This window comes from Cervus canadensis, chromosome 1, assembly GCF_019320065.1.
Source record: "Cervus canadensis isolate Bull #8, Minnesota chromosome 1, ASM1932006v1, whole genome shotgun sequence".
Lineage (NCBI taxonomy): Eukaryota > Metazoa > Chordata > Mammalia > Artiodactyla > Cervidae > Cervus > Cervus canadensis.
This window is the reverse complement of record NC_057386.1, coordinates 74,707,215-74,731,863: the sequence shown is the minus strand read 5'-3', so window position 1 is coordinate 74,731,863 and position 24,649 is coordinate 74,707,215. Positions and strand designations below refer to the sequence as shown.

At 38.8% G+C, this 24,649-nt stretch overlaps 2 protein-coding genes across 11 annotated transcripts in view; one reads left to right on the top strand and one right to left on the bottom strand.

Moving 5' to 3' along the window:
- IL15 (interleukin 15) overlaps positions 1-13,046 on the top strand; it is a 93,891-nt gene extending 80,845 nt beyond the window's left edge. For all 10 annotated transcript variants that reach the window (XM_043485704.1, XM_043485689.1, XM_043485666.1 and 7 more), the window contains 4 exons: positions 356-440; positions 7,570-7,614; positions 9,585-9,722; positions 12,642-13,046. In XM_043485704.1, the coding sequence (XP_043341639.1) occupies positions 356-440; positions 7,570-7,614; positions 9,585-9,722; positions 12,642-12,752 (379 nt within the window). In that variant the 3' untranslated portion in view covers positions 12,753-13,046. The remainder of the gene's footprint in view (positions 1-355; positions 441-7,569; positions 7,615-9,584; positions 9,723-12,641) is intronic.
- A 9,818-nt stretch (positions 13,047-22,864) lies between these two features.
- On the bottom strand, positions 22,865-24,153 carry LOC122452169 (glyceraldehyde-3-phosphate dehydrogenase-like). The gene has a single exon (XM_043485609.1). The coding sequence runs from the start codon at positions 24,083-24,085 to the stop codon at positions 23,084-23,086; it is 1,002 nt and encodes a 333-aa protein (XP_043341544.1). The 5' UTR covers positions 24,086-24,153; the 3' UTR covers positions 22,865-23,083.
- Positions 24,154-24,649: the final 496 nt, after the last annotated feature.

Below are 24,649 nucleotides of genomic sequence, written 5' to 3'. Positions count from 1 at the left end.
TACTTAAAGGAAAGTAATAATTCATTCAAAAACATATTCTGGGCACTGCCGCACATCAAGCAATGTTTTTATTTTGATGTGATAAATTGCACCAACTTATCTATAAGTTATCCCTCCAAATTAGATTTTTCTGTAATCCAGGTTGGTCATCAGGCTAGGTAAAGCACCAAAATTGTACTATATGTTCAGTGTTTCTATTCATCTACAAGGCTGTGGAATGCCCAAAGGCAAAGATAGCACTCATTTTTTTCACTTGTTGGAATAAAAAAGGTCTTGATTGCTCTTTTGCCTGTAGTGTTCAGCAAGATAGTATTATGTTGATTCAGAATGCTTTGCTCTTTGGTTTTGCTTTCAGCTGTATCAGTGCAGGTCTTCCCGAAACAGAAGCAAACTGGCAGTATGTAATAAATGATTTGAAAACAGTTGAATATCTTCTTCAAGTAAGTACTCATTTTTCCAAAAAATCTTTCATATAATTGCTATGGAGTCTGTTACTCCCTGTGTTTTCCTGTCAGTCTTAATGAAATCTCACTTGAAACAATAGTGTTTCTGTAGAATTGGTATGCCTCATAGAACCTCCAATGAAATCTTTTATTTAGAATTTTCAGATAGCAGTTACCTTTAAACCTCAATTTATGAGTGGCCTAGCGTGAAGAACTCTCTGTGACCACAGGCCAGAGAGACTCCCTTTTCCTGTCAGATACATAACAGATATATCCTCCAGATATCAAACAGACCAGAGAGCTCGTTAGCAGATAAACCAGGTGACTTGGTGACCCTTGTAGGGGAAATAGGCTGACCCAGGGAAGGACTGTCTGTTCCATGGACTAGAAAACCCCCTCTGGACACACCAGTTGTTTTGGCAGAACCTGTAGAGGAAAGAAATACGGGCTGTATTATTGTGTGGGCAACACAAGAGGGACCAGTGAGCATCTCAGGGGCAGCAGGTGTACCAAACCTTCCAAATTTGCACCAGAAAGATTCTGAAAACTAAACCATCATTGGAATCACAGCATACAGACATAGGTCAGCATGTCTGTGCTAAGCCTATACAGAGTGGCTGCACGCTAAGCTACAAGACTTTAAGTAGGACCAGGGTCTCCTTACATAATATCCTAAATACCAGAATATATTGAAAAATCAGTTTTCAAACCAAAAAGCAGGAAAATCACAACTTGAATGAGAAGAGAGTCTGAAACAGGCTCTGAAACTGAGATGGATTAGATGTTGGAATTATTTGATAAGAATTTCAAAGCAGCCATTGTGAAGATGTGCCAGCAAGCAACTGTGGATATCCTTCAAACAACTGAAAATAAAACAAAAAACAACCCAGAAAGTCTTAGCGAAGAAATACAATATGTAAAAACACACCAAATGGAAATTACAGAACTAAAAAATACAATAGCTGAGATATAAAACAGACTGAAGAGGCTCATTAGCAGAATGAATATGACAGAGGAAAGACAGTCAACTCCAGGGTAGAATAGAGAGGAAACAGATTGAAAAAAAGTAAATAAAGCCTCAGGGATTTTGGGGACAATAAAAGATCCAGCCTTCCTTTCATTATCCTCCTATAAGGAGAGGAGAAAAAGAATACTAACAAAAAGACATAGATCAGCCAAATTGATGACAAAATGCAAACTGACTTTGTGCTGTCTACAATGAATTCACTTCAAATGGGTAGATTGAAATTAAGAAAGAGAAAAGAATATGTCATGTTACAGTAGATTGAATAGTGTCCACCCCTAAATTCGCATTCACCTAGGCCTCAGAAGTCTTTGCAAATATACTCAGTTAAGATGAGATTACAGTGAGGTAAGGTGGGCCCTAAATCCTTGATAATTGTCCTTATAAGAAAACAGGATACATAGACACAGGGAAGAAGGCCCTGTGAGAACAGACAGCCACGAGCCAAAGAAGACTGGAATGACTGGCATGATGCAGCAAGGGTTTGCGAGCCATAGGGAGTGACAGTTCTCTAGTACCTTCAGAGGGAGCAGGCTCAGTTGAATCCTTGGCTTTGAACTGTAAGAGTATGAATTGTTACTTGAAGGCCCTCACTTTGGGGTACCATGCTACAGAAGCTCTAGGAAATGGAGGCACATGCACACAGTCATTCACACAATAATTTTAAAAACTAGAAATGGCTATATTCGTATCAGATAATGCAAACTTAATAGCAGATAAAATTACTAGAGTCAGGAGAGACATTACATCTTGGTAAAAGAGATTAATCACCAGGAAAATATAATGATCTTAAATGTGTACCCACCAAACAGCAGAGCCTCAAAATTTAAGAAGCAAAAACAAATAATAGAACCCAAAGGAGAAGCAGATGAATCCACAAATATAGTTGATTTTAGCACTTTCTCAGTGACAAATAGAACTACTGGACAGAAAATCAGAAAGGATATAGAAGAACTGGATGGCACAGTCTACCAACAATATCTAATGTCATGGATAGAACACTTCACACAACAACAGCTAATAAACATTCTTCTCAGGCACCACTCACCAAGACTGGACGTATTCTGAGCCATAAAATAAACTTGAACACATTTATCAGAACTGAAATCATGCAGCACATGTTGTCCAACCACAGTGAATTCAAGTAGAAGTCAATTACATAAATATAACAGAAGATCTCTAAACACTTGAAAATTAAATTATACTCTTAGAAACATTCCATGGGTCAAAGAGCAAGTCTCAAAGGATACTAAAATATAGAACTGAATGAAGACAAACATGCACCATAGGAAGATCTGTGGGATGTAGCTATAGCATTACTGAGTGGAAAACTGATATATGTTAGAAAACAGGAAAGATCTCAGATCACCAACCTAAATTAGCGCCTCAAGAAACTGGGGAAGGAAGAGCAAAATAAATCTAACCCATGCAGAAGAAAGGAAGTAATAAAGACAAAAACAAAAAGTAATGAAATTCAAGTTAGGAAAGCAATAGAGAGAAATCAACTAAATATAAAGCTCATTACTTGTGGAAAAAATAAATAAAATTGATAAACCTTTAGAAATCCTGACAAAGATAAGGGATGACAGATACCATTAATATCAGGACTGAAATTGGGGTCTTATTACAGAACCTACAAACATTAAAAGGATACTAAAGAAAAACCATGGACAACTTGATTCTCATAAATTTGATAACTTAGAGGAAATGGACGATTTTCTCACAAACCACAACCTATCGAAATGTAGCCGAGATCAAATAGATAATGTGAACTCTCCTATAACTACTAGATACTTTGAATTCACCATATACAAGCTCCCCAAAGAGAATCTCCAGATCAGCTGGCTTCAGTGGCAGTCCACACACAGCTGTGTAAAAAAAAAGTCGATGGGGTAACAAACTGTAGTTCATCCATACAATGGAACGTTACTCAGTGGATAAAAAGAAATGAGCTACTTAGCCATGAAAAGGGTAGAGGATCCTTAAAACCCATTTGCTAAGTGAAAGAAACCAATCAAAATAGGCTACATACTGTATATGCTTGCAACTATATGACATTCTGGAAAATGTTGGATACAATAAAGTCATCAGTGATTACCAGTGGTTAGGAAAAAGGGACAGATGAAAGACTGGAGAACAGGTGATTTTTAGGGGCAGTGGAAGTATTTTGTATGCAACTATAATGATCAATGCATATCATTACACATTTTCAATAACTATAGGTATACAATACCAACAGTGAACCCTAATGTAATCTATGGACTTTAGTTGAAAATATATCAGTATTGACTCATCAGGTGTAATAGATGTACTATCCTAATATAAGATATTGATAATAGAGGGAACTTGGGAAGGGGCTGGGAGCCATATGGGAACTTTTCTGGTCATGTCCTGCAAACCTACAACCGCTTAAAAAATAAAGTCTATTAACTTTTTTAATGAGTCAGTTTCAAAAGGTTACCTACTGTATGATTCCATTTATATAATATTCTTGAAATGATATCATAGGAATGAAGAGCAGAGAAGTGGTTGACAGGATATAGAAGGATGATGAGGGGACTATGAATGTTTCGGGAGGAAGGTGATTTTAGCTATAAAAGAGTAACAGAGGCTTTCTTATGGTAATAGATTGTTCTGTATCTTAAATATGGTAGTGGTTACATGAATGTACACATCTGATAAAATTGTAAAGAACTATACACATACACACAAAAACTGGTGAAATCTGAACAAAGTGGGTGGACTGTATCCATGTCAGTCTCCTCACTATGATATTATACCATGTTATGCAGGGCAAAATGTGGTTTACTGGATAAGGAAATGACAAACCACTATTCTTGCTTTGAGAACCCCATGAATGGTATGAAAAGGCAAAAAGATAGGACGCTGAACTCCCCAGGTCAGTAGGTGCCCAATATGCTACTGGAGATCGGTGGAGAAATAACTCAAGAAAGAATGAAGAGATGGAACCAAAGCAAAAATAGCACCCAGTTGTGAATGTGACTGGTGATGGAAGTAAAGTCTGATGCTGTAAAGAACAGTATTGAAAAAAAAAAAAAAAAAAAAAAAGACCAGTATGGCTTAGGAACCTGGAATGTTAGGTCCATGAATCAAGGCAATTGGAAGTGATCAACCAGGAGATGGCAAGAGTGAACATCAACATTTTAGGAAGCAATGTACTAAAATGGACTGGAATGGGTGAATTTAACTCAGATGACCATTATATCTACTATTGTGGGCAAGAATCCCTTAGAAGAAACGGAGTAGCCATCATAGTCAACAAAAGAGTCTGAAATGCAGTACTTGGATGCAGTCTCAAAAATGACAGAATGATCGCTATTCGTTTCCAAGGCAAACCATTCAATATCACAGTAATCAAAGTCTATGCTCCGACCAGTAATGCTGAAGAAGCTGAAGTTGAATGGTTTCATGAAGACCTGCAAGACCTTCTAGAACTAACACCCAAAAAAGATGTCCTTTTATTTATAGGGGACTGGAATGCAAAAGTAGGAAGTCAAGAGATACCTGGGGTAACTCCAAGGCAAACCTGGCCTTGGAGTACAAAACGAAGCAGGTTGAGGCTAACAGAGTTTTGCCAATAGAATGCACTGGTCATAGCAAAAACTCTCTTCCAAGAACACAAAAGAAGACTACACATGGATATCTACATATAGTCAATATCAAAATCAGACTGATTATATTCTTTGCAGCTAAAGATGGAGAAGCTCTATACAATCAGCAAAAACAAGACCGGGAGCTGACTGTGGCTCAGATCATGAACTCCTTATTGCCAAATTCAGACTTAAATTGAAGCAAGTAGGGAAAACCACTGGACCATTCATGTATGACCTAAACCAAATCCCTTACATTTTACAGTGGAAGTGACAAATAGATTCAAGGAGTTAGATCTGATAGACAGAGTGCCTGAAGAACTACGGATCAAGGTTTGTGACATTGTACAGGAGACAGGGATAAAGACCATCCCCAAGAAAAAGAAATGCAAAAAGGCAAAATGGTTGACTGAGGAGCCCTTACAAATAGCTGAGAAAAGAAGAGAAGGTAAAAGCAAAGGAGAAAAGAAAAGATATATCCATTTGAATGCAGAGTTCCAAAGAATAGCAAGGAGAGATAAGAAAGCCTTCCTCAGTGATCAGTGCAAAGAAATAGGGGAAAACAACAGGATGGGAAAGACTAGAGATCTCTTCAAGATAATTAGAGATAACAAGGGAACATTTCATGTAAAGATGAGCACAATAAAGGACAGAAATTATCTGGACCTAACAGAAGCAGAAGATATTAAGAAGAGGTGGCAAGAATCACACAGAAGAACTATAGAAAAAAGATCTTCACAACCCAGATAACTATGATGGTGTGATCACTCACCTAGAGCCAGACATCCTGGAATGTGAAGTCAAGTGGGCCTTAGGAAGCATCGCTAGGAACAAAGCTAGTGAAGGTGATGGAATTCCAGTTGAGCTATTTTAAATCCTATAAGATGATGCTATGAAAGTACTGCACTCAATAAGCCAACAAATTTGGAATACTCGGCAGTGGTCACAGGCCAAAGGTCAGTTTTCATTACAATTCCAAAGAAAGGCAATCCCAAAGAATGCTCAAACTACTGCACAATTGCACTCATATCACATGCTAGCAAAGTAATGCTCAAAATTCTCCAAGCTAGGCTTCAGCAATACGTGAACTGTGAACTTCCAGATGTTCAAGCTGGTTTTAGAAAAGGCAGAGGAACCAGAGATCAAATTGCCAACATCAGCTGGATCATTGAAGAAGCACTAGAGTTCCAGAAAAGCATCTACTTCTGCTTTATTGATTACTCCAAAGCCTTTGACTGTGTGGATCACAACAAACTATGGGAAATTCTTCAAGAGATGGGAATACCAGACCACCTGACCTGCCTCCTGAGAAATCTGTATGCAGGCTTAAAGCACCATTTAGAACTGGACATGAAACAACAGACTAGTTCCAAATCAGGAAAGGAGTATGCCAAGGCTGTATATTGTCACCCTTCTTATTTAATTTATATCCTGGGTACATCATGTGAAATACAGGCTGGATGAAGCACAAGCTGGAATCAAGATTTCTGGGAGAAATATCAATAACCTCAAATATGTGTATGACACCACCCTTATGGCAGAAAGTGAAAAACTAAAGAGCCTCTTGACGAAAGTAAAAGAGGAGAGTTAAAAAGTTGGCTTAAAAACCGATGTTCAGAAAACTAAGATCATGGCATCTGGTCCCATCACTTCATGGCAAATAGGTGGGGAAATAAAGGAAACAGTGATAGACTTTATTTTTGGGAGCTCCAAAATCACTGCAGATGGTGACTGCAGCCTTAAAATCAAAAGACGGTTGCTCCTTGGAAGAAAAACTATGACCAACCTAGACAGCATATTAAAAAGCAGAGACATTACTTTGCCAACAAAAGTCCGTCTAGTCAAAGCTATGGTTTTTCCAAGTAGTTATGTATGGATATGAGAGTTGGACTATAAAGAAAACTGAGTGCTAAAGAATTGATGCTTTTGAACTGTGGTATTGGAGAAGACTCTTGAGAGTCCCTTGGACTGCAAGGACATCCAACCAGTCCATCCTAAAGGAGATCAGTCCTGGGTGTTCATTGGAAGGACTGATGCTGAAGCTGAAACTCTGATACTGTGGCCACCTGATGTGAAGAACTGATTCATTTGAAAAGACCTGATGCTGGGAAAGATTGAAGACGGGAGACGGGGATGACAGAGGATGAAATGGTTAGATGGCATCACTGACTTGATGGACATGAGTTTGAGCAAGCTCCAGGAGTTGATGATGGACAGGGAAGCCTGGCATGCTGCAGTCCATGGGGTCGCAAATAGTCGGCCGTGACTGAGTGACTGAACTGAACTGATGATGCAACATCATCACTGGGGGAATTGGTGAAGGGGCACAGAGGATCTTGCTGTATTTTTCTTATAACTTCACATGAATAAAATTATCTTAAAATAAAGACTTTAATTTAGAAAGTTTAATTTAATGTTTTCAGTAGGTTGTTCCCATTATATCTAAAGCAGGGAGTAGTTTCTCATATTGCTTCATTTTGTTTCTTTTCAGTCTTCACATATAGATGCCACTTTATATACTGAAAGTGATGCTCATGTGAGTATATTTTGTTTTCAACATTGCTGTCTTTTTCAATGTTCAAAGGCTTGGAGATATATTTTTATAAATTTACTGAAACATGTATAGTTTTAAAATCTAATGTTTGGCGTGTTCATATGATCAATGAATTTTACATGCAATTGTTGAGATTATAGCACTTTAGGGAGAAAGAGCTACATAGGTAATATTTACATTGTAGCATCTTTGTCAAATCGAGACATAAAAAAGCCTTTTCTATCAATGTCAAACAAAAAAAGGTACATATTTCTGTGATGCAAGTAAAACATAATGCAATTGATGCAAGAATCAAGTTAGTCAATTTAAAAATATCCTACATATCAATTTTATCCAGTGCTATCACTTTTAATCACATTTTGTACAAATTGTTTAAATATATTCCTGTTCTACATTTTGCCTGAATCTTTACAGTTGTCAGAAAAGGATTCTGACTGGTTATTCTTTATGTGAGAAAAGAAACAAACACAACCCATAAAATCTACCAGAATTCAAAAATGACCTTAAATCGCTTCATTAATATGCTGGCATTGCTTAAGGCATATAGAATTTCTGTTGAGTTGCTGGTCCATTCTGTCTGAATTGGTTACTAAAACCAAGACACAAATCCCTGACATCTTCTCTTCTTGGAAAATAAACTCTGTGTTGTGTGTATTCACAACAGTGGATCTTCTATTATTCCTTAATTAGAACTTCTCTTAAATAGAAGGTTTACCTTACCGAGACTTTTTAAGCTTTGGAAAGAAGCCACAGCCAGAAACGGGGAGGTAGGGAGGGTGGGGGGGTGGAGAGCAGGTATCTATCAATCACTTGGAGATGGTGCTGCTGCACTAGAAATAGTCTTCTCTTTTGGCTTCAACAGGTTTTCCATTTTTCTTTGCATTTTCTTCAAAGTAGAAAGCCGTCAATTAACCGCCAACACTCAGAATCCTGAGATTGCTGTTCTTGTAAGAAGATAACCTTGCCGCTCCTGCGGTTGTAGCTAGCAAGAAGCTGAGACTGAAACTTAGATTTAAACCCTGACTCAGCCACTTCCTAGCTTTGTTGCCTTGGAAGACACTAAATACTTCTGAACCTCAGTTTTACTATTTGTATTTTAGTGGTTGTTTATTTTATTGACATGGTGACAGTATTCACCCTTTCAATCCAGGGCAGCTGCTGTGGGAGGATAAGGAGTATTTCCAGCGCCAGACAGGTGGCCGTGTCCGTTCCCTCTTCCCTTCCTTCCCTCCTTCATTCATTCAGTAAGCCCTTGCCAAGTGCCTGCGGGGTTCCAGGCACTGTGCATGGCATGGAGAACAAGAAGTCAGACAGTCTCTGTCAGATCCCCACAAGCTCATTAAATGCTTTGGTTTGAAGTTTAGGTTTTTGTTGAAGTAATCATCTTGGGAAATGTATTTTTATGGGACCTGAAAAGTATCTTTCTGATTTGGCCAGCCTGTGCACAGGCATAGTCCTGCTTTGATTTTTCTAAGAAGTTTCTTGGAATTATGTGTGCCACTGGAACTTGCAGGAATAGTATGATTAGCAGCTACCAGTATTTAAAATGTTAACAATACAGTCTTATTCTAAAAAATTCTTCCATATGCACCATCTTTATTCATGTTTTGAGAGTTCCAGGTCAATATTATCACCCCTTTATACAGAGGAAATGTGCTTAGTAGGAAAAAGTGGTGTATTATTTCTACGTTTTCTAGTTTTATGTTCTTTCTTCTGCACAGTATCCCCATCTTTCCTGACTGTTTTGTTCTCAGTTTGTTTTGGTTTTGATTTCAAAGCCAAAAGAGAAAAATAAGTCAAGCTGCTTCCTATGTAAAATGTCTTAGGATTGTTGTGTTTCTTTATAAAATAGTTGGATTGACTTTTTACAAAATCAGAATTGCATCTGTGTGAAACTGAAATAATGGGAAAATAATTGTTTTCAAAAATGATTCTTTGTAATTCTGTTTTAGCCCAATTGCAAAGTAACAGCGATGCGGTGCTTTCTCCTGGAGTTACGTGTTATTTTGCACGAGTCCAAAAATGCCGCCATTTATGAAATAATAGAAAATCTTACCATGCTAGCAAACAGCAGTTTATCTTCTATGGAGGTGAGTTATCCAGTAGTTGTCCAGAGTTACATCGGATGCTCTTGGATTGACTGGAGGAAATCATTAGCTGGATGGGAATGGACAAGGAGACCCTTGGAGGGAGCACTTGGGAAAAGGAGTTAATTGCAGCAGAATGGCTGCCAGAAGCTGCACCATCACGCATGTGCACACAATCCTAAACTTTTTATTGATTTATTCATTCAACAAACATTTACTACATGTTCCACAGCGTGTGCTTCATTGCACACAGGGGTGTGCTGAAATGTGTTGAAATGACAAAGGTGAACTAGACAAACAGGTCACTGACCTCAAGGTGTTGATCACCAGGTATAGTTACATAATTGTTGAGCGTGTGTGTATGTGTCCGTGTGTGTTAGTCACTCCATCCTGTCCAACTGTTTGCGACCCTGTGGACTCCTCTGTCTATGGAATTCTCCAGGCAAGAATACTGCAGTGGGTAGCCATTCCCTTCTCCAGGGGATCTTCCCAACCCAGGGATCGGACCTGGATCTCCTGCATTGCAGGAAGATTCTTTATGTCTGAGCCAGCAGGGACACCCAAATGTTGAGCATCCATAGAGTAATACTTGGGTTATTACTCTGTGCCAGCTACTGTTCTTCCAGGGTCACGTGGTAACTCACTGAATTCTCACAGTCAATCTGTGAGATATGGTTATCACTGTTTCTGTTTTGAGGCTCTCATGCAGTTAGTAAAATGAGGAGCCAGGAATCCCCAAGCAGTTTCTCTCCAGTCTGCCTTCTTATCTACCCAAAGGATTAATGTTGCAAAAAGATAATAATAAAAATCTGAATACTTGAAGTAAAAGGTATACTCCTAGGTATCAAGAGCGGTATAGGGCCCCTGGAGAGCAAATGCCAGGGACCCGTATGCTAGGCTGGAGCATCAGCTGTGCAAGGCCCTGAAGTACAGAAGATTATGGCTAGCATGGCAAAACACTAGTGGCCAAAGGAAAGTGGACAGAAAAAGTTTCATAAACAAAGCCATCATCATGATTTCTTCATTTAACAAATACTCTTTGGGGCCCATTGTAGGCCCTCAGGATATCAGAAGTTAAAACACACGTATAGTTCCTGCTCTTACGGAAGGAGGAAGCACGTAGTAATCACTAAGCAAATAAATAGTAGGTCAGGTGTTTATTAATAACTGTAGTGGCCACAAAAGAGGCAGGTAAGGGGACTGAGACTCTAGAGAAGGTTTGCTTACAAAGCTGACAATTGGCAGAAACATGAGAGAGAATGAGCTTCAAGGATGCCGTGGGGAAGTATGTTCAGTCAGAGGCAACTGAAAGAGCAGAGACCCTGAGCTAGTGTGGCTAGACACCGTTGATTTTCCCTAAAGTACCAAGCTGCTTTAGGTCTTCATTCCAATGTCACCTTCCCATAGCAATGTCACTTCACAACTGCGATCCCCCCCCACCTCAGCATGCCTCACCCCCTTCTCTATATGTCCCACCATCTTAAATACTATGTATTTTACTTGTTGGATATTGTCTAATTTTTCCTACTAGAATTTCAGCTTCAGAGGGGCAGGTTTTTTGTTTCTGTTTTTTTGTTTGTTTGTAGTCCTGAGTCCCAACTCCTAGAACAATGCTTGACATGTACTAGAATTCTGATCTGTTTCTGAAATGAATATATTAATGTTTAAAATACTCTTGTGATATGTTCTCTCTCTGTTATTGGTGGAAAGGCTGAGCCATGCAACAGATAATTCATAGCAATGTCAATGGGGAACTCTTTAATGTGCATTTTTATAGTCACCCTCAGCATGGCATAGTGTGGCCCGAATGCACAGTCAGAAGACCTGGACATGGAGAATTTCACTGATTATGTCAACTAAATGAGTCATTTAATATCTCTGCCTTCCTATCTGATGTGATTATTTTCAGAATCAAATAGGACAGCATTATATGGAATATGACAGCACCTGGCAGAGGGTGTGTGCTTGATAAATGCTGGTGAATTTGAATTTTAAATGCTTAATGGATGGAGAAATCTCATTTTGATTTTTTTCTGAAACAGCTTTCACAGTGCAGATGATCCCTGGAAAGTTTGTTTTGTGGATTGCCACACTTGTAGAAACTGTGTTTAAAGTACAATAATTTATGGTATTCATCAAAATAGTTCAAATTAACCAATAATAATTGGGTGAATATTGTGTGTCAGGCCCTATGCGAAGCAACAATACATAGCCTTGACTTCCTGGAAGAGCCCAGAGCAAACAGTGGTCTGAGAAGCATGAAGCTCCTTAACATCAGCCTAACACATGACGTGATGTGAGAGAGAGCCTAAATACAGAGTTCTGAGAATGCAGAGATGGGACATTTAGTCTAGCCTCGGGAGCTCCCAGGTTCAGAAAAGCCTTCCCAGTGGAGACAGCACCTGAGTGATCTTAAGTGTGAGTGGTTGTAGCTGAAATAGAAGTGTGGAAGGAAGAGAGAAAAGCTAAGACAGCAGAACACCTAATAGGTTGATGTACGTATGGGACCAAAGGCATGAGCTCAGTGTTCCTAGAGCTGAATCTTTGAGCTGTAGAAAAAGTGAAAGAAATAGGTGAGGAATAGCTCAAGGAGAGCCAGCATGCCATGCAGGCACCAAGGACTTCATGCTAGGGTAGATGACCTGAAACTACTGAAGGCCTCTCTAAGCAGGAAGTTTGTGGTTCAATAGATCTTTTTTTTTTTTTCCCCAATTATATTTTTCATTGTCCTTAATTTACTCTAGGAAAAAATCAGCCTTATCAAATCTCCCAGTTCTCTTTTCCCTTAGTTACTCCTAATATGGTAATTAATCTGCCAAAGATTTTATGTCCGGACACCTCACCATGTGGTTCAAATGATATGATATTCACAGGAAAGGCATATTTTAGATTTGCCAATCCATCCTTTCTTTTTATTTGCAGAATAAAACAGAATTGGGATGCAAAGAATGTGAGGAACTGGAGGAAAAAAATATCAAAGAATTTTTGAAGAGTTTTGTACATATTGTGCAAATGTTCATCAACACTTCTTGATTGCAGCTGATCCTTTTCTGCATTTCTATTATTAACAAACATCTTTCCACGGCTTAGAGGCAACAAAGCACTCAGCATTTAAAATGTGCTGCCAAAACAAATTCTCCTGGCGAAACCATGCTCAGGATCTTGGTTGCAATGGATTCATAAAGGTGAAAGTCGAAACATCACACTGAGACCACGTTATCTGCCAAGGACAGACTTGTTTTGTTCATTTATTTTTAATTTATTATTGAAATTGTACATATTTGTAGCATAATGTAAAATGTTGAATAAAACTATGTACATATTTTATCCTTTGAAATTGCACTGATATTTTACATCTTATAAGAAAATAGAGGGTGTTTGGCTCAAGGATGACCATCAAATTATTAAACAACCTGTACCACTTGGTACTACGGCTATAGGCATAGAGGGTGCCCCAACCAATGTGGAAATTGACTACCAGCCTCCATTTACTTCTTCTTTAGGTGTAGCACTTGGAGGGAGAATTGACTACCAACAAGAAAGGAGGAACTAGGTAGAAACCAATAATTTCACTACTGATATATAAAGCCCTTCTTCTTGCTATTGTTGTTTAGTCGCAAAGTCATGTCCAACATTTTTTGCGACCCCATAGTCTTTAGCCCTAGAACATGGCATCCAGTCCCATCACTTCATGGCAAATAGAAGGGGGAAAAGTATAAGCAGTGACAGATTTTATATTCTTGGACTCCAAAAATCACTCCAGACAGTGACTGCAGCCACGAAATTAAAAGACGCTTGCTTCTTGGAAGAAAAGCTATGACCAACCTAGACAGCGTATTAAAAAGCAGAGATATCACTTTGCCAACAAAGGTCCATAGAGTCAAAGCTATGGTTTTTCTAGTAGTCATGTATGGATGTGAGAGTTGGACCATAAAGAAGTCTGATCGCCGAAGAATTGATGCTTTCGAATTGTTGTGATAGAGAAAACTCTTGAGAGTGCTTTCAACAGCAAGGAGATCAAACCAGTCAATCCTACAGGAAATCAACCCTGAATATTCATTGGAAGGACTGATGCTAAAGCTGAAGTTCCAGTACTTTGACCACCTGATGCGAAGAGCTAACTGTTTGGAAAAGACCTTGATGCTGGGAAGGATTGAAGGCAAAAGGAGAAGAGGGCAGCAGGGGACGAGGTGGTCAGATAGCATCATCAATTCAATGGACGTGAATTTGAGCAAACTTCAGGAGATGGTGAGGGATAAGGAAGCCTAGCGTGCTGCAATTCATGAAGTTGCAAAGAGTCAGACATGACTTAGCGTCTGAACAACAACAACAGAGTGTAGCCTGCCAGTTTCCTCTGTCCAGGGGATTTTCCAGGCAAGAATACTGGAGTGAGCTGCCAATTCCTTCCCTAGGGGATCTTCCTGACCCAGGGATTGAACCTGCATCTGCTGCACTGCAGGTGGGTTCTTTACCACTGGGCCACCAGTAAAGCTCTTATTATGAGAGAGCTTGCAAGTGCTTGGCGTGAAACATGCATCAGTCCATCTATTATAAACCTCTACTGTGTCTATAATAAACATTTACTGATAGGTGAAATTGTGTATCAAAAGCTAATGGTTGCAACAATGTTTATATTTCATTCTTGCCTCATGTACAAGTATTTTACTTTCCTACGTTGTTTTTGTCATGTTCCTATAATAAAAAGCTGCTGATGAGAGCTAACATGATGTGGCATGAAATAATTGTTTCTATTATTTTTTAGTATACTGTCTAAAATTTTCAAACTCTCTTGAAACTGAACTGACTGAAATGAAATATGCTCGTCTCATCAAAGATTTCTTGCCCCTAGTTCACTTCTGGCAGACTTTACTGAGAGATCAAAGAGTAGGGATTTATCTTAAGAATTTGATTTCTTTCCATGTCATAGTGCAAACCATTTCTCTATTGAATCATTCTTTAGTAGTCAGTCCAATGCCCCATCCACACTCATGTATCTCATTCTTTCAGTCAATGTATGCTTAATATTTTCTTTCAAGATAGTTTTGGAGAAATCTGTATTCCATTTGACCTTCAAAGAGTCATGTATTGGCTCTCAGTCCATCCCTTGACCTCAATCCAGACAAATAATATTTGGCAGCCATTGAGCTTGAGGCATTTTTTTTTTTTTTTTAGTTTCATCTGCAAAGGAATTTTTTTGACAGGGAAATTGTTTTATTTATTGTATTAAAGGTATTAAGCAGAAATTTTAAAAGTTGAAATACAGATGTTTGGATATTCATTAAAGATCAAATTATTTAATGTGTTAAGAAAATTTTACCGTGTTCATTAAACCCAATACATTATAGGAATTCTGTTTTTAGCTGAGTCTCCATAGAAGTGAATAATAATGTCTAAAACATGATGGTATATTTCTCTGAGATGAAAATATTCTAGATGGAATGATGGCATTTGTAAAACAGAGCCATGATCATGCCTCCAGTTTTATTTTGGGTCTTTTGTGTCTCCATACAGGTTTTAAGATTTTTATTTTGGGTCTTGTGGTACATTTTGGTCTGTGACTTGGATAAAGATAGAAGGTGTGTTTATCAAATCTGTGGAATATGCAATGAAGATTTACAGTTCCCTCAGGCTAGAAGGGAGTGCCAGTGTAACAAGATGAGAATTAATAAGGATATACAACGAGTTCTGTACGTGGGCCACAATAATGAACTGCAGGAGAAAAGAATAAGGAGGATGCAGCTGGATTCAGCAAAAAAGATTTTAGGGTTTTTATACACTAATAACTCAGAGTAAGTTGGCAGTTTGATGTGACTATCAAAAAGGTAATTGCAATTGTTAGCTACTTTAATATAAATATATTACTTAGGGCAGTATTTTTGAAGTATGCCTGATGACATCAAAATCACCTGGAAGGTTTTTGTTTGGGTCTTTTTTTTTTTTTTTTAATATGAATTTTATTAACTTTGTATTTTTTTTTTCCCAGTGGGTTTTGTCATACATTGATTTTTTAACAGTTTTATTGAGAAATAAATTGGCATATATCACTATAGAAGTTTAATCATGAATTTAGATTAACATATATTGTAAAATGATTAACGTGATAGGTTTAGCTAACGTCACCTTCTCCTATAGATACAATAAAGAGAAAAGAGAGGAAAAAACAGGGAAAAATTTTTCTCCTTGAAATGAGGACTTACAGGATTTACTGTCCACAGCTCTCCTGGATAACGAACAGCAATGTCAGTCATCGTAGTTATGTTGTCCACTGCATCCCTAGTAATTATTCATCTTGTAACTGGAAGTTTGTGTCTTTTGACCACTTTCCTTCTATTTCCCTTCCTTGCATTCTGCCTCTGGTAACTATGAGTCTGATCTCTCTCTCTCTCTTTTTTTAAAATTTTGTTTTGCTTTTAAGATTTCACAAATAAGTGAGACTATACAGTATTTGTCTTTCTCTGTGTGACTTATTTCACTCAGCATAATGTCTTCAGGTTCTACTAATGTCACAAATGGTGGAATGTCCTCATTTTTATGGCTAAATAATGTTCCTCTCTCTCTCTCTTCATCCATTTCTTAGGTCATTTCCATATCTTGGTTATTGTAAATAATGCTAGTATGAACATACGGGCACATATGTATTTTCAAGTTAGTCTTTTTGTTTCCTTTGGATGTGTTTCTGGAAGTAGAATTGCTGGGTCATATGGCAGTTCATCTATTTTTAATGTTTTGAAAAACCTTCATACTCTTCTCCATAGTGGTTGCACCAGCTTAGAATCCCACTAACAGTGCATAGGTTTCCCTTTTCACTACATCCTTGCCAACACTTGATATTTGTTGTCTTTTTTATAGAAGACATTCTAATATGTGTGGATATAATTTCTTATGGTTTTAGTTGGTGTCCCTGATGATTAGTGATTTGAGCATCTTTGTTGGTTTTGTACAACATCTCTGTTGGTTTTGTACATCTTCTTTGGAGAAATGTTTATTCAGGTCCTTTTCCCATTTATTAACTGTGTTTGTTTTTTTATTGAGTTGGATGAGTTCTTTATGTATTTTGGATATGAACACTCTATCAGATATATAGTTTGCAAATATTTTCCCCAATTCTATAGGTTGCTTTTTCAGTTTGTTGATAGTTTCTTTTGGTGTGCAGATGCTTTTTACTTTGATGTAGTCCCACCTTTTTATTGTTTAATTTTTTTGTTGCTTGTCCATTAGGTATCATATCCAAAGAATCATTACCAGGACCCCTTTTGTTCGTATGTTTCCTTCTGAAAGTTTTATTATTTCATATCCTACATAGAAGTTTTAAATTCATTCTATTTAGTTTTTGTGAGTGGTGTAAGATAGGGGTCCAGTTTTGTTCTTTTGTGTGTGAATATCCAACTATCCCAACACCATTTACTGAAAAGACCTTCTTTTCTCCATTGAGTGTTCTTGGCTCCTTTATCAAATATTAGTTGATATTAGCTGGTTTTATTTCTGGGTTCTCAATTCTGTTTCTTTGGCCTATTGTTTTTATGCCAGTATTCTTTTATTTTGATGACTATTGTTTTATAGTACAACTTGAAATCAGGAAGTGTGATGCCTTTTGCTTTGTTTTTCTTTCTCTGAATTTCTTTGAGTATTTGGAAAATCCTGTGATTCCATATAAATTTTAGGAGTGTTTTTTCTATTTCTATTTTTTTTAAAAAAGCCATTGGAATCTTGATAGGGATTGTATTGAGTCTATAGATAGCTTTTGGCAGTATTGCCATTTTAAAAATATTCTTCTAGTTCATGAATATAGGATACCTTTCCATTAATTTGTTTCTTCTTCAGTTTCTTTCAGCAATGTCTTATAGTTTACAGAGTACTTTCAGCTCTTCAGCTGAATTTATTACTAAGTATTTTGTGTCTATTGTGAATGAGATTGATTTCTTTCTTGTTCAGAAAATCTGTTGCTAGTGTGCAGAATACTACTGATTTTTTTTCACAGTCTATCATTCTGTCATTTTTGAGACTGCACCCAAGAACTGCATTTCAGAATCTTTTATTGACTATAAGGGCTACTCCATTTCTTCTAAGGGATTCTTCCCCATAGTAGTAGATATATAGATATATAGTCATCTGAATTAAATTTGCCCATTCCTGTCCATTTTAGTTCACTGATACCTAAAATGTCTATGTTCACTCTTGCCATTTCCTGCTTGACCATGTCCAATTTACCTTGATTCATGGACCTAACATTCCAGGTTCCTATGCAATATTGTTCTTTACAACATAGTGAAGGTGATGGAATTCCAGCTGAGCTATTTAAAATTCTAAAATGCCAGCAAATTTGGAAATTTTAGCAATGGCCTGGGGACTGGAAAAGGTCAGTTTTCATTCCAATCTCAAAGAAGAGTACTGCCAAAGAATGTTCAAACTACCTTATAACTGCACTCATTTCATATCCTTGCAAGGTAATACTCAAAATCCCTCAAGCTAGGCTTCAGCAGTACATGAACTGAGAACTTCTAGATGTGCAACCTGGATTTAGAAAAGGCAGACGAAATTGCCAACATCAGTTGGATCATAGAAAAAGCAAGGGAATTCCAGAAAAAAACATCTACTTCTGCTTCATTGACCACAGTAAAACCTTTCACTGTGTGGATCACAACCAACTGTGGAAGATTCCTAAAGAGATAGGAATACAAGACCACCTTACCTGCCTTCTGAGAAACCTGTATGCTGGTCGAGAAGCAACAGTTAGAACCAGGCATGGATCAACAAACTGGTTCAAAATTGGGAAGGGACTATGTCAAGGCTATATATTGTCACTCTGCTTAAGTAACTTATTTGCAGTGTACATAATGTGAAATTCTGGGTTGGATGAATCACAAGCTATAATCAAGATTGCCAGGAGACTGATATGATTGATTCATGGTGATATTTGGCAAACAATACAGTTCTGTAAAGCAATTATCCTTCAATTAAAAAAAAGTTTTAAATTAAAAAAAAAGATTGTAAGGAGAAATATCAACAACCTCAGATATGCAGAAAATACCAGTCTAATTGTAGAAAGTGAAGAGGAACTAAAGACCCTCTTGGTAAGGGTGAAAGAGGAGAGTGAAAAAGTTGGCTTAAAATTCAGCATTCGAAAAACTAATAATGGCATCTGGTCCAATCACTTCATGGCAAGTAGGTGGGGAAAAAGTGGAAACAGTGATATATTTTATTTCCTTGGGCTCCAAAATCACTGTAGACAGTAACTGCAGCCATGAAATTAAAAGACACTTGCTCCTTGGAAGAAAAGCTATGACAAACCTAGACAGTGTATTAAAAAACAGAGACATCACTTTGCCAACAAAGATCCATATAGTCAAAGCTATGATTTTTCCGGTGGTCATGTACAAATATGAGAACAGGGCCATGAAGAAAGCTTTGAGTGCCAGAGAACTGGTGTTTTCAAACTGTGGTGCTGTAAAAGACTCTTGAGATACGTGTAAATCTATGGCTGATTCATATCAATGTATGACAAAACCCACTGAAATGTTGTGAAGTAATTAGCCTCCAACTAAAAAAAAAAAAAAAAAATCTCTTGCTTTGTCAGCAAAAAAAAAATAGACTCTTGAGAGTCCCTTGGATAGCAAGATCAAGCCAGTCAATCCTATAGGAAATCAACCCGAATATTCACTGAAAGGAATGATACTGAAGCTAAAGCTCCAATACTTTGGCCACCTGATGCGAAGAGCCAACTCATTGCAAAGACTCTAATGCCAGGAAAGATTGAGGGCAGGAGGAGAAGGGGGCAACAGAGGATGAGACAGTTGGATGGTGTCACCAACTCATTGGACATGAGTTTGAGCAAACTCCAGGAGACAGTGAAAGACAGGGAAGCCTGGCATGCTGCAGTTCATCGGGTCACAAAGAGTCGGACACAACTTAGTCACTGAACTATAACAAATCCTTTATTGATATATTAAAATTTCAGTGGATGTAGTATAGCTTAATTAACTGGAGTGGTTCTAGTCCCCTAGACAGTTTAATAAACATTTTCTACATGCATAAAAGGAAAATTTTACAATTCAGATGTAAACTGCTATCTTAAAATTAAGTTGAATTTAGATGTGAATATTTTAAGAAGTGGGCTTCCCAGGGGGCTCAGTGGTAAAGAATCCGCTTACCAAGCAGGAGACACATATTTGATCCCTGGGTTGGGAAGATCCCCTGAAGAAGGAAATGACTACCCACTCCAATAGTCTTGTCTGGAAAATCCCATAGACAGAGAAGCCTGGCAAGGCTATAGTTCACAGGGTCTCAAAAGAGTCGAACATGACTTAGTAAATAAACAACAACACAGAATCATGAGAAGTGTTGCCAGTGGTATGGGAATACATTTTTGTGACATTAAACTAATGTTTTCTCTTCAAAAAATTTCCATTAAAAATAAGGATGAGTAAGCTTGTGTCCTTTGTAGAAATTTATTATATGATTTACTGAGTTATATTAAGGTCCTACAAAAAAATGACACATATGGGATGATTTTTTATTTGAATTTTTGTTTCTTATACCAGACTTCATCAAGATGAAGTTGTACTTATTCCTCTGATTAATGATAAGTCAAACTTCTAATTTGAGTATCAATTTATGCTCAAGTTGGCAACTGAAGAATGAAACAGCTATCTAGACAACAGGCAAAATTGATTTTTATCCATCCTCTTTGTATTCCAGTAAATGTTTTCCAAATGTGCTTTTCTGTTTCCAGCAAACTAAAGATTATAATTTTATTTCTCTCAGCCATTGATTATTTACTTCTGAGAGTGAAGAACTTCTTAAAGCACAAAAGTGCTTTTTTTATATTTTAATTTTGTATTCTGGAAATTTACTAACTCATTGATTAGATCTAACAGCTTTTTTGGTTGAGTTTTTGGGATTTTCTGCATATAAAATCATGTCATCTGCAAACATAGACAGTTTTACTTCTTCCTTTACAATTCTGGGGGGCTTCCCCATGGTTCAGATGGTAAAGAGTCTTCCTGCAATGTGGGAGACCTGAATTCAATCCCTAGGTCAGGAAGATCCCCTGGAAGGAAATGACAATCAACTCCAGTATTCTTGTCTGGAAAAACCTGTGGATGGAAGACCCTGGCAGGCTACAGTCCATAAGGTCACAAAGAGTTAGACACAAGTGAGCAACTTCACTTTTACAATTCTGATAACTTTTTCTTTCTTGTCTGATTGCTCTAGTGCTCTGTTGAATAGGAGTGGCAATGTGGACAGCCTGTCTTATTCCTGATCTTAGAGGAAAAACTTTCAACCTTTTACCATTGAGTATGATGTTAACTGGGGACTTGTCACATATTGCCTTTATTTTGTTGAGATATGTTCCTTCTATGCATAATTTGTTAGGAGTTTTTTGTTTTTTAATCATGAATGAATGAATGTTAAATTTCAAATCCAATTTCCTACATTTATTAAAATTGCCATATGGTTCTTTTATTTCATTCTATTAATGTGCTATATCATATTGATTGATTTGTATGTGTGTATGTTAAATCATTCTTTTATCCCAGAGAAAAATTTCACTTGACTGTGTTATATGAGCCTTTTAATGTGATACTGAATTCTATTTAACAGTATTTTATTGAGAATGTTTGTACCTATACTCATCAGGGATATTGGTCTGTTGTTTTCTTATGTAGTAGTGTCCTCTTCTGGAGTTTCCCTGGTGGCTCAGACAGTAAATAATCTGCCTGCAATGCAGGACACCTGGGATCGATTCCTGGGTTGGAAAGATCCCCTGGAGAAAGAAATGGCAATGCACTCCAGTATTCTTGCCTGGGAAACTCCATGGATGGAGGAGTCTGGTGGGCTACAGTCCCTGAGGTCACGAAGAATTGGACATAACTGAGCGACTAACACTGATGAGTGTCCTTTTCTGGCTTTCAGTTCAGTTCAGTCACTCAGTTGTGTCTAACTCTGTGACCCCCATGGACTTTAGCATGCCAGGCCTCCTTGTCCATCACCAGCTCCCGGAGTTTACTCAAACTCATGTCCATTGAGTCCATGATGCCATCCAACCATCTCATCCTGTCGTCCCCTTTGCCTCCCACCTTCAATCTTTTCCAGCATCAGGGTCTTCTCAAATGAGTCAGTTCATTCTTCCCATCAAGTAGCCAAAGTATTGGAGTTTCAGCTTCAACATCAGTCCTTCCAATGAATATTCCGGGCCGATTTCTTTTAGAATGGACTGGTTGGATCTTCTTGCTGTCCAAGGGATTCTCAAGAGTCTTCTCCAATACCACAGTTCAAAAACATCAATTCTTTGGTGATCAGGTTTTGTTAGAGTCCAACTCTCACATCCATACCTGACTACTGGAAAAACTATCACTTTGACTAGACAGACTTTTGCTGGCAAAGTAATGTCTCTGCTTTTTATTATGCTGTCTAGGTTGGTCATAGCTTTTCTTCCAAGGAGCAAGTGTCTTTTAATTTCATGGCTGCAGTCACCATCTGCAGTGATTTTGGAGCCCAAAAAAATAAAGTCTGTCACTGTTTCCATTGCTTCCCCATCTATTTGCCATGAAGTGATGGGAACAGATGCCATGATCTTAGTTTTCTGAATGTTGAGTTTTAAGCCAACTTTTTAATGCTCCTCTTTCACTTTCATCAAGAGGCTCTTTAGTTCTTTGATTTCTGCCATAAAGGTTGTGTCATCTGCATATCTGAGGTTATTGATATTTCTCCCAGCAATCTTGATTCCAGCTTATGCTTCTTCCAGCCCAGCATTTCTCATGATGTATTCTGCATATAAGTTAAATAAGCAGGGTGACAATATACAGCCTTGACATACTCCTTTCTCGATCTGGAACCAGTCTGTTGTTCCATGTCCAGTTCTAACTGTTGCTTCCTGACCTGTATACAGATTTCTCAGGAGGCAGGTCAGGTGGGCTGGTATTCCCATCTCTTTAAAGATTTTCCAGAGTTTGTTGTGGTCCACACAGTCAAGGCTTTGGTATAGTCAATAAAGCAGAAGTAGATGTTTTTTTAGAACTCTCTTGCTTTTTCCATGATCCAACAGATGTTGGCAATTTGATCTCTGGTTCCTCTGCCTTTTCTAAATATAGCTTTAACACCTGGTAGTTCACAGTTCACATGCTGTTGAAGCCTGGCTTGGAGAATTTTTTTTTTTTTTTGGGTATAGGGTACTTTTATTGATGGTACACGACAAGGCAGGGCTCCCTAAGCCCTTCCCCTTCCTCAGGGCCTTGGGGATGGAAACTGTGGAGGTCGCGAGATTCTCAGTGTGGTGGAGGATCGAGGTGGGGCAAGGACTCCCCAGCAGCTGAGGAACTCTCTCTTCCTCTCGTGCTCCTGCTGGGGCTGGGGGCCTGGGGACCTTACTCCTTGGAGGGCATGTGGACCATGAGGTCCACCACCCTGTTGCTGTAGCCGAATTCATTGTCGTACCAGGAAATGAGCTTGACAAAGTGGTCATTGAGGGCAATACCAGCTCCAGCATCGAAGGTAGAAGAGTGAGTGTCGCTGTTGAAGTCGCAGGAGACAACCTGGTCCTCAGTGTAGCCTAGAATGCCCTTCAGAGGGCCCTCTGACGCCTGCTTCACCACCTTCTTGATCTCATCATACTTGGCAGGTTTCTCCAGGCGGCAGGTCAGATCCACAACGGACACGTTGGGGGTGGGCACACGGAAGGCCATGCCAGTGAGCTTCCCGTTGAGCTCAGGAATGACCTTGCCCACGGCTTTGGCAGTGCCAGTAGAAGCAGGGATGATGTTCTGGACAGCCCCTCGGCCATCACGCCACAGCTTCCTGGAGGGGCCATCCACGGTCTTCTGGGTGGCAGTGATGGCATGGACGGTAGTCATGAGTCCCTCCACGATGCCGAAGTGATCATGAATGACCTTGGCCAGGGGGGCCAAGCAGTTGGTGGTGCAAGAGGCATTGCTGACAATCTTGAGGGTGTTGTTATACTTCTCGTGGTTCACGCCCATCACAAACATGGGGGCATCAGCAGAAGGCGCAGAGATGATGACCCTCTTGGCGCCACCCTTCAAGTGAGCCCCAGCCTCCTCCATGGTAGTGAAGACCCCAGTGGACTCCACCACGTACTCAGCGCCAGCATCACCCCACTTGATGTTGGCGGGATCTCGCTCCTGGAAGATGGTGATGGCCTTTCCATTGATGACGAGCTTCCCGTTCTCCGCCTTGACTGTGCCGTGGAACTTGCCGTGGGTGGAATCATACTGGAACATGTAGACCATGTAGTGAAGGTCAATGAAGGGGTCATTGATGGCGACGATGTCCACTTTGCCAGAATTAAAAGCAGCCCTGGTGACCAGGCGCCCGATGCGGCCGAATCCGTTCACTCCGACCTTCACCATCTTGTCTCAGAGATGCGGCTGGCACAGCACGAAAGTTACGGCTATCTGTCGAACGGGCAGGAGCAGAGAGCCGAGAATTTTGAGCATTACTTTACTAACGTGTGAGATGAGTGCAATTGTTCAGTAGTTTGAGCATTCTTTGGCATTGCCTTTCTTTGAGATTGGAATGAAAACTAAACTTTTCCAGTCCTGTGGCAACTGCTGAATTTTCCAAATTTGCTGGCATATTGAGTGTAGCACTTTCACAGTCTCATCTTTTAGGATTTGAAATAGCTCAACTGGAATTTCATCGCCTCCACTAGCTTTGTTTGTAGTGATATTTCCTAAGGCCCACTTGACTTCACATTCCAGGATGTCTGGCTGTAGGTAAGTGATCACACCATCATGATTATCTGGGTTGTGAAGATCTATTTTGTACATTTCTTCTGTGTATTCTTGCCACCTCTTCTTAATATCTTCTGCTTCTGTTAGGTCCATACCATTTCTGTCCTTTATTGTGCCCATTTTTACATGAAATATTCCCTTGATATCCTTTAATTTTCTTGAAGAGATCTCTAGACTTTC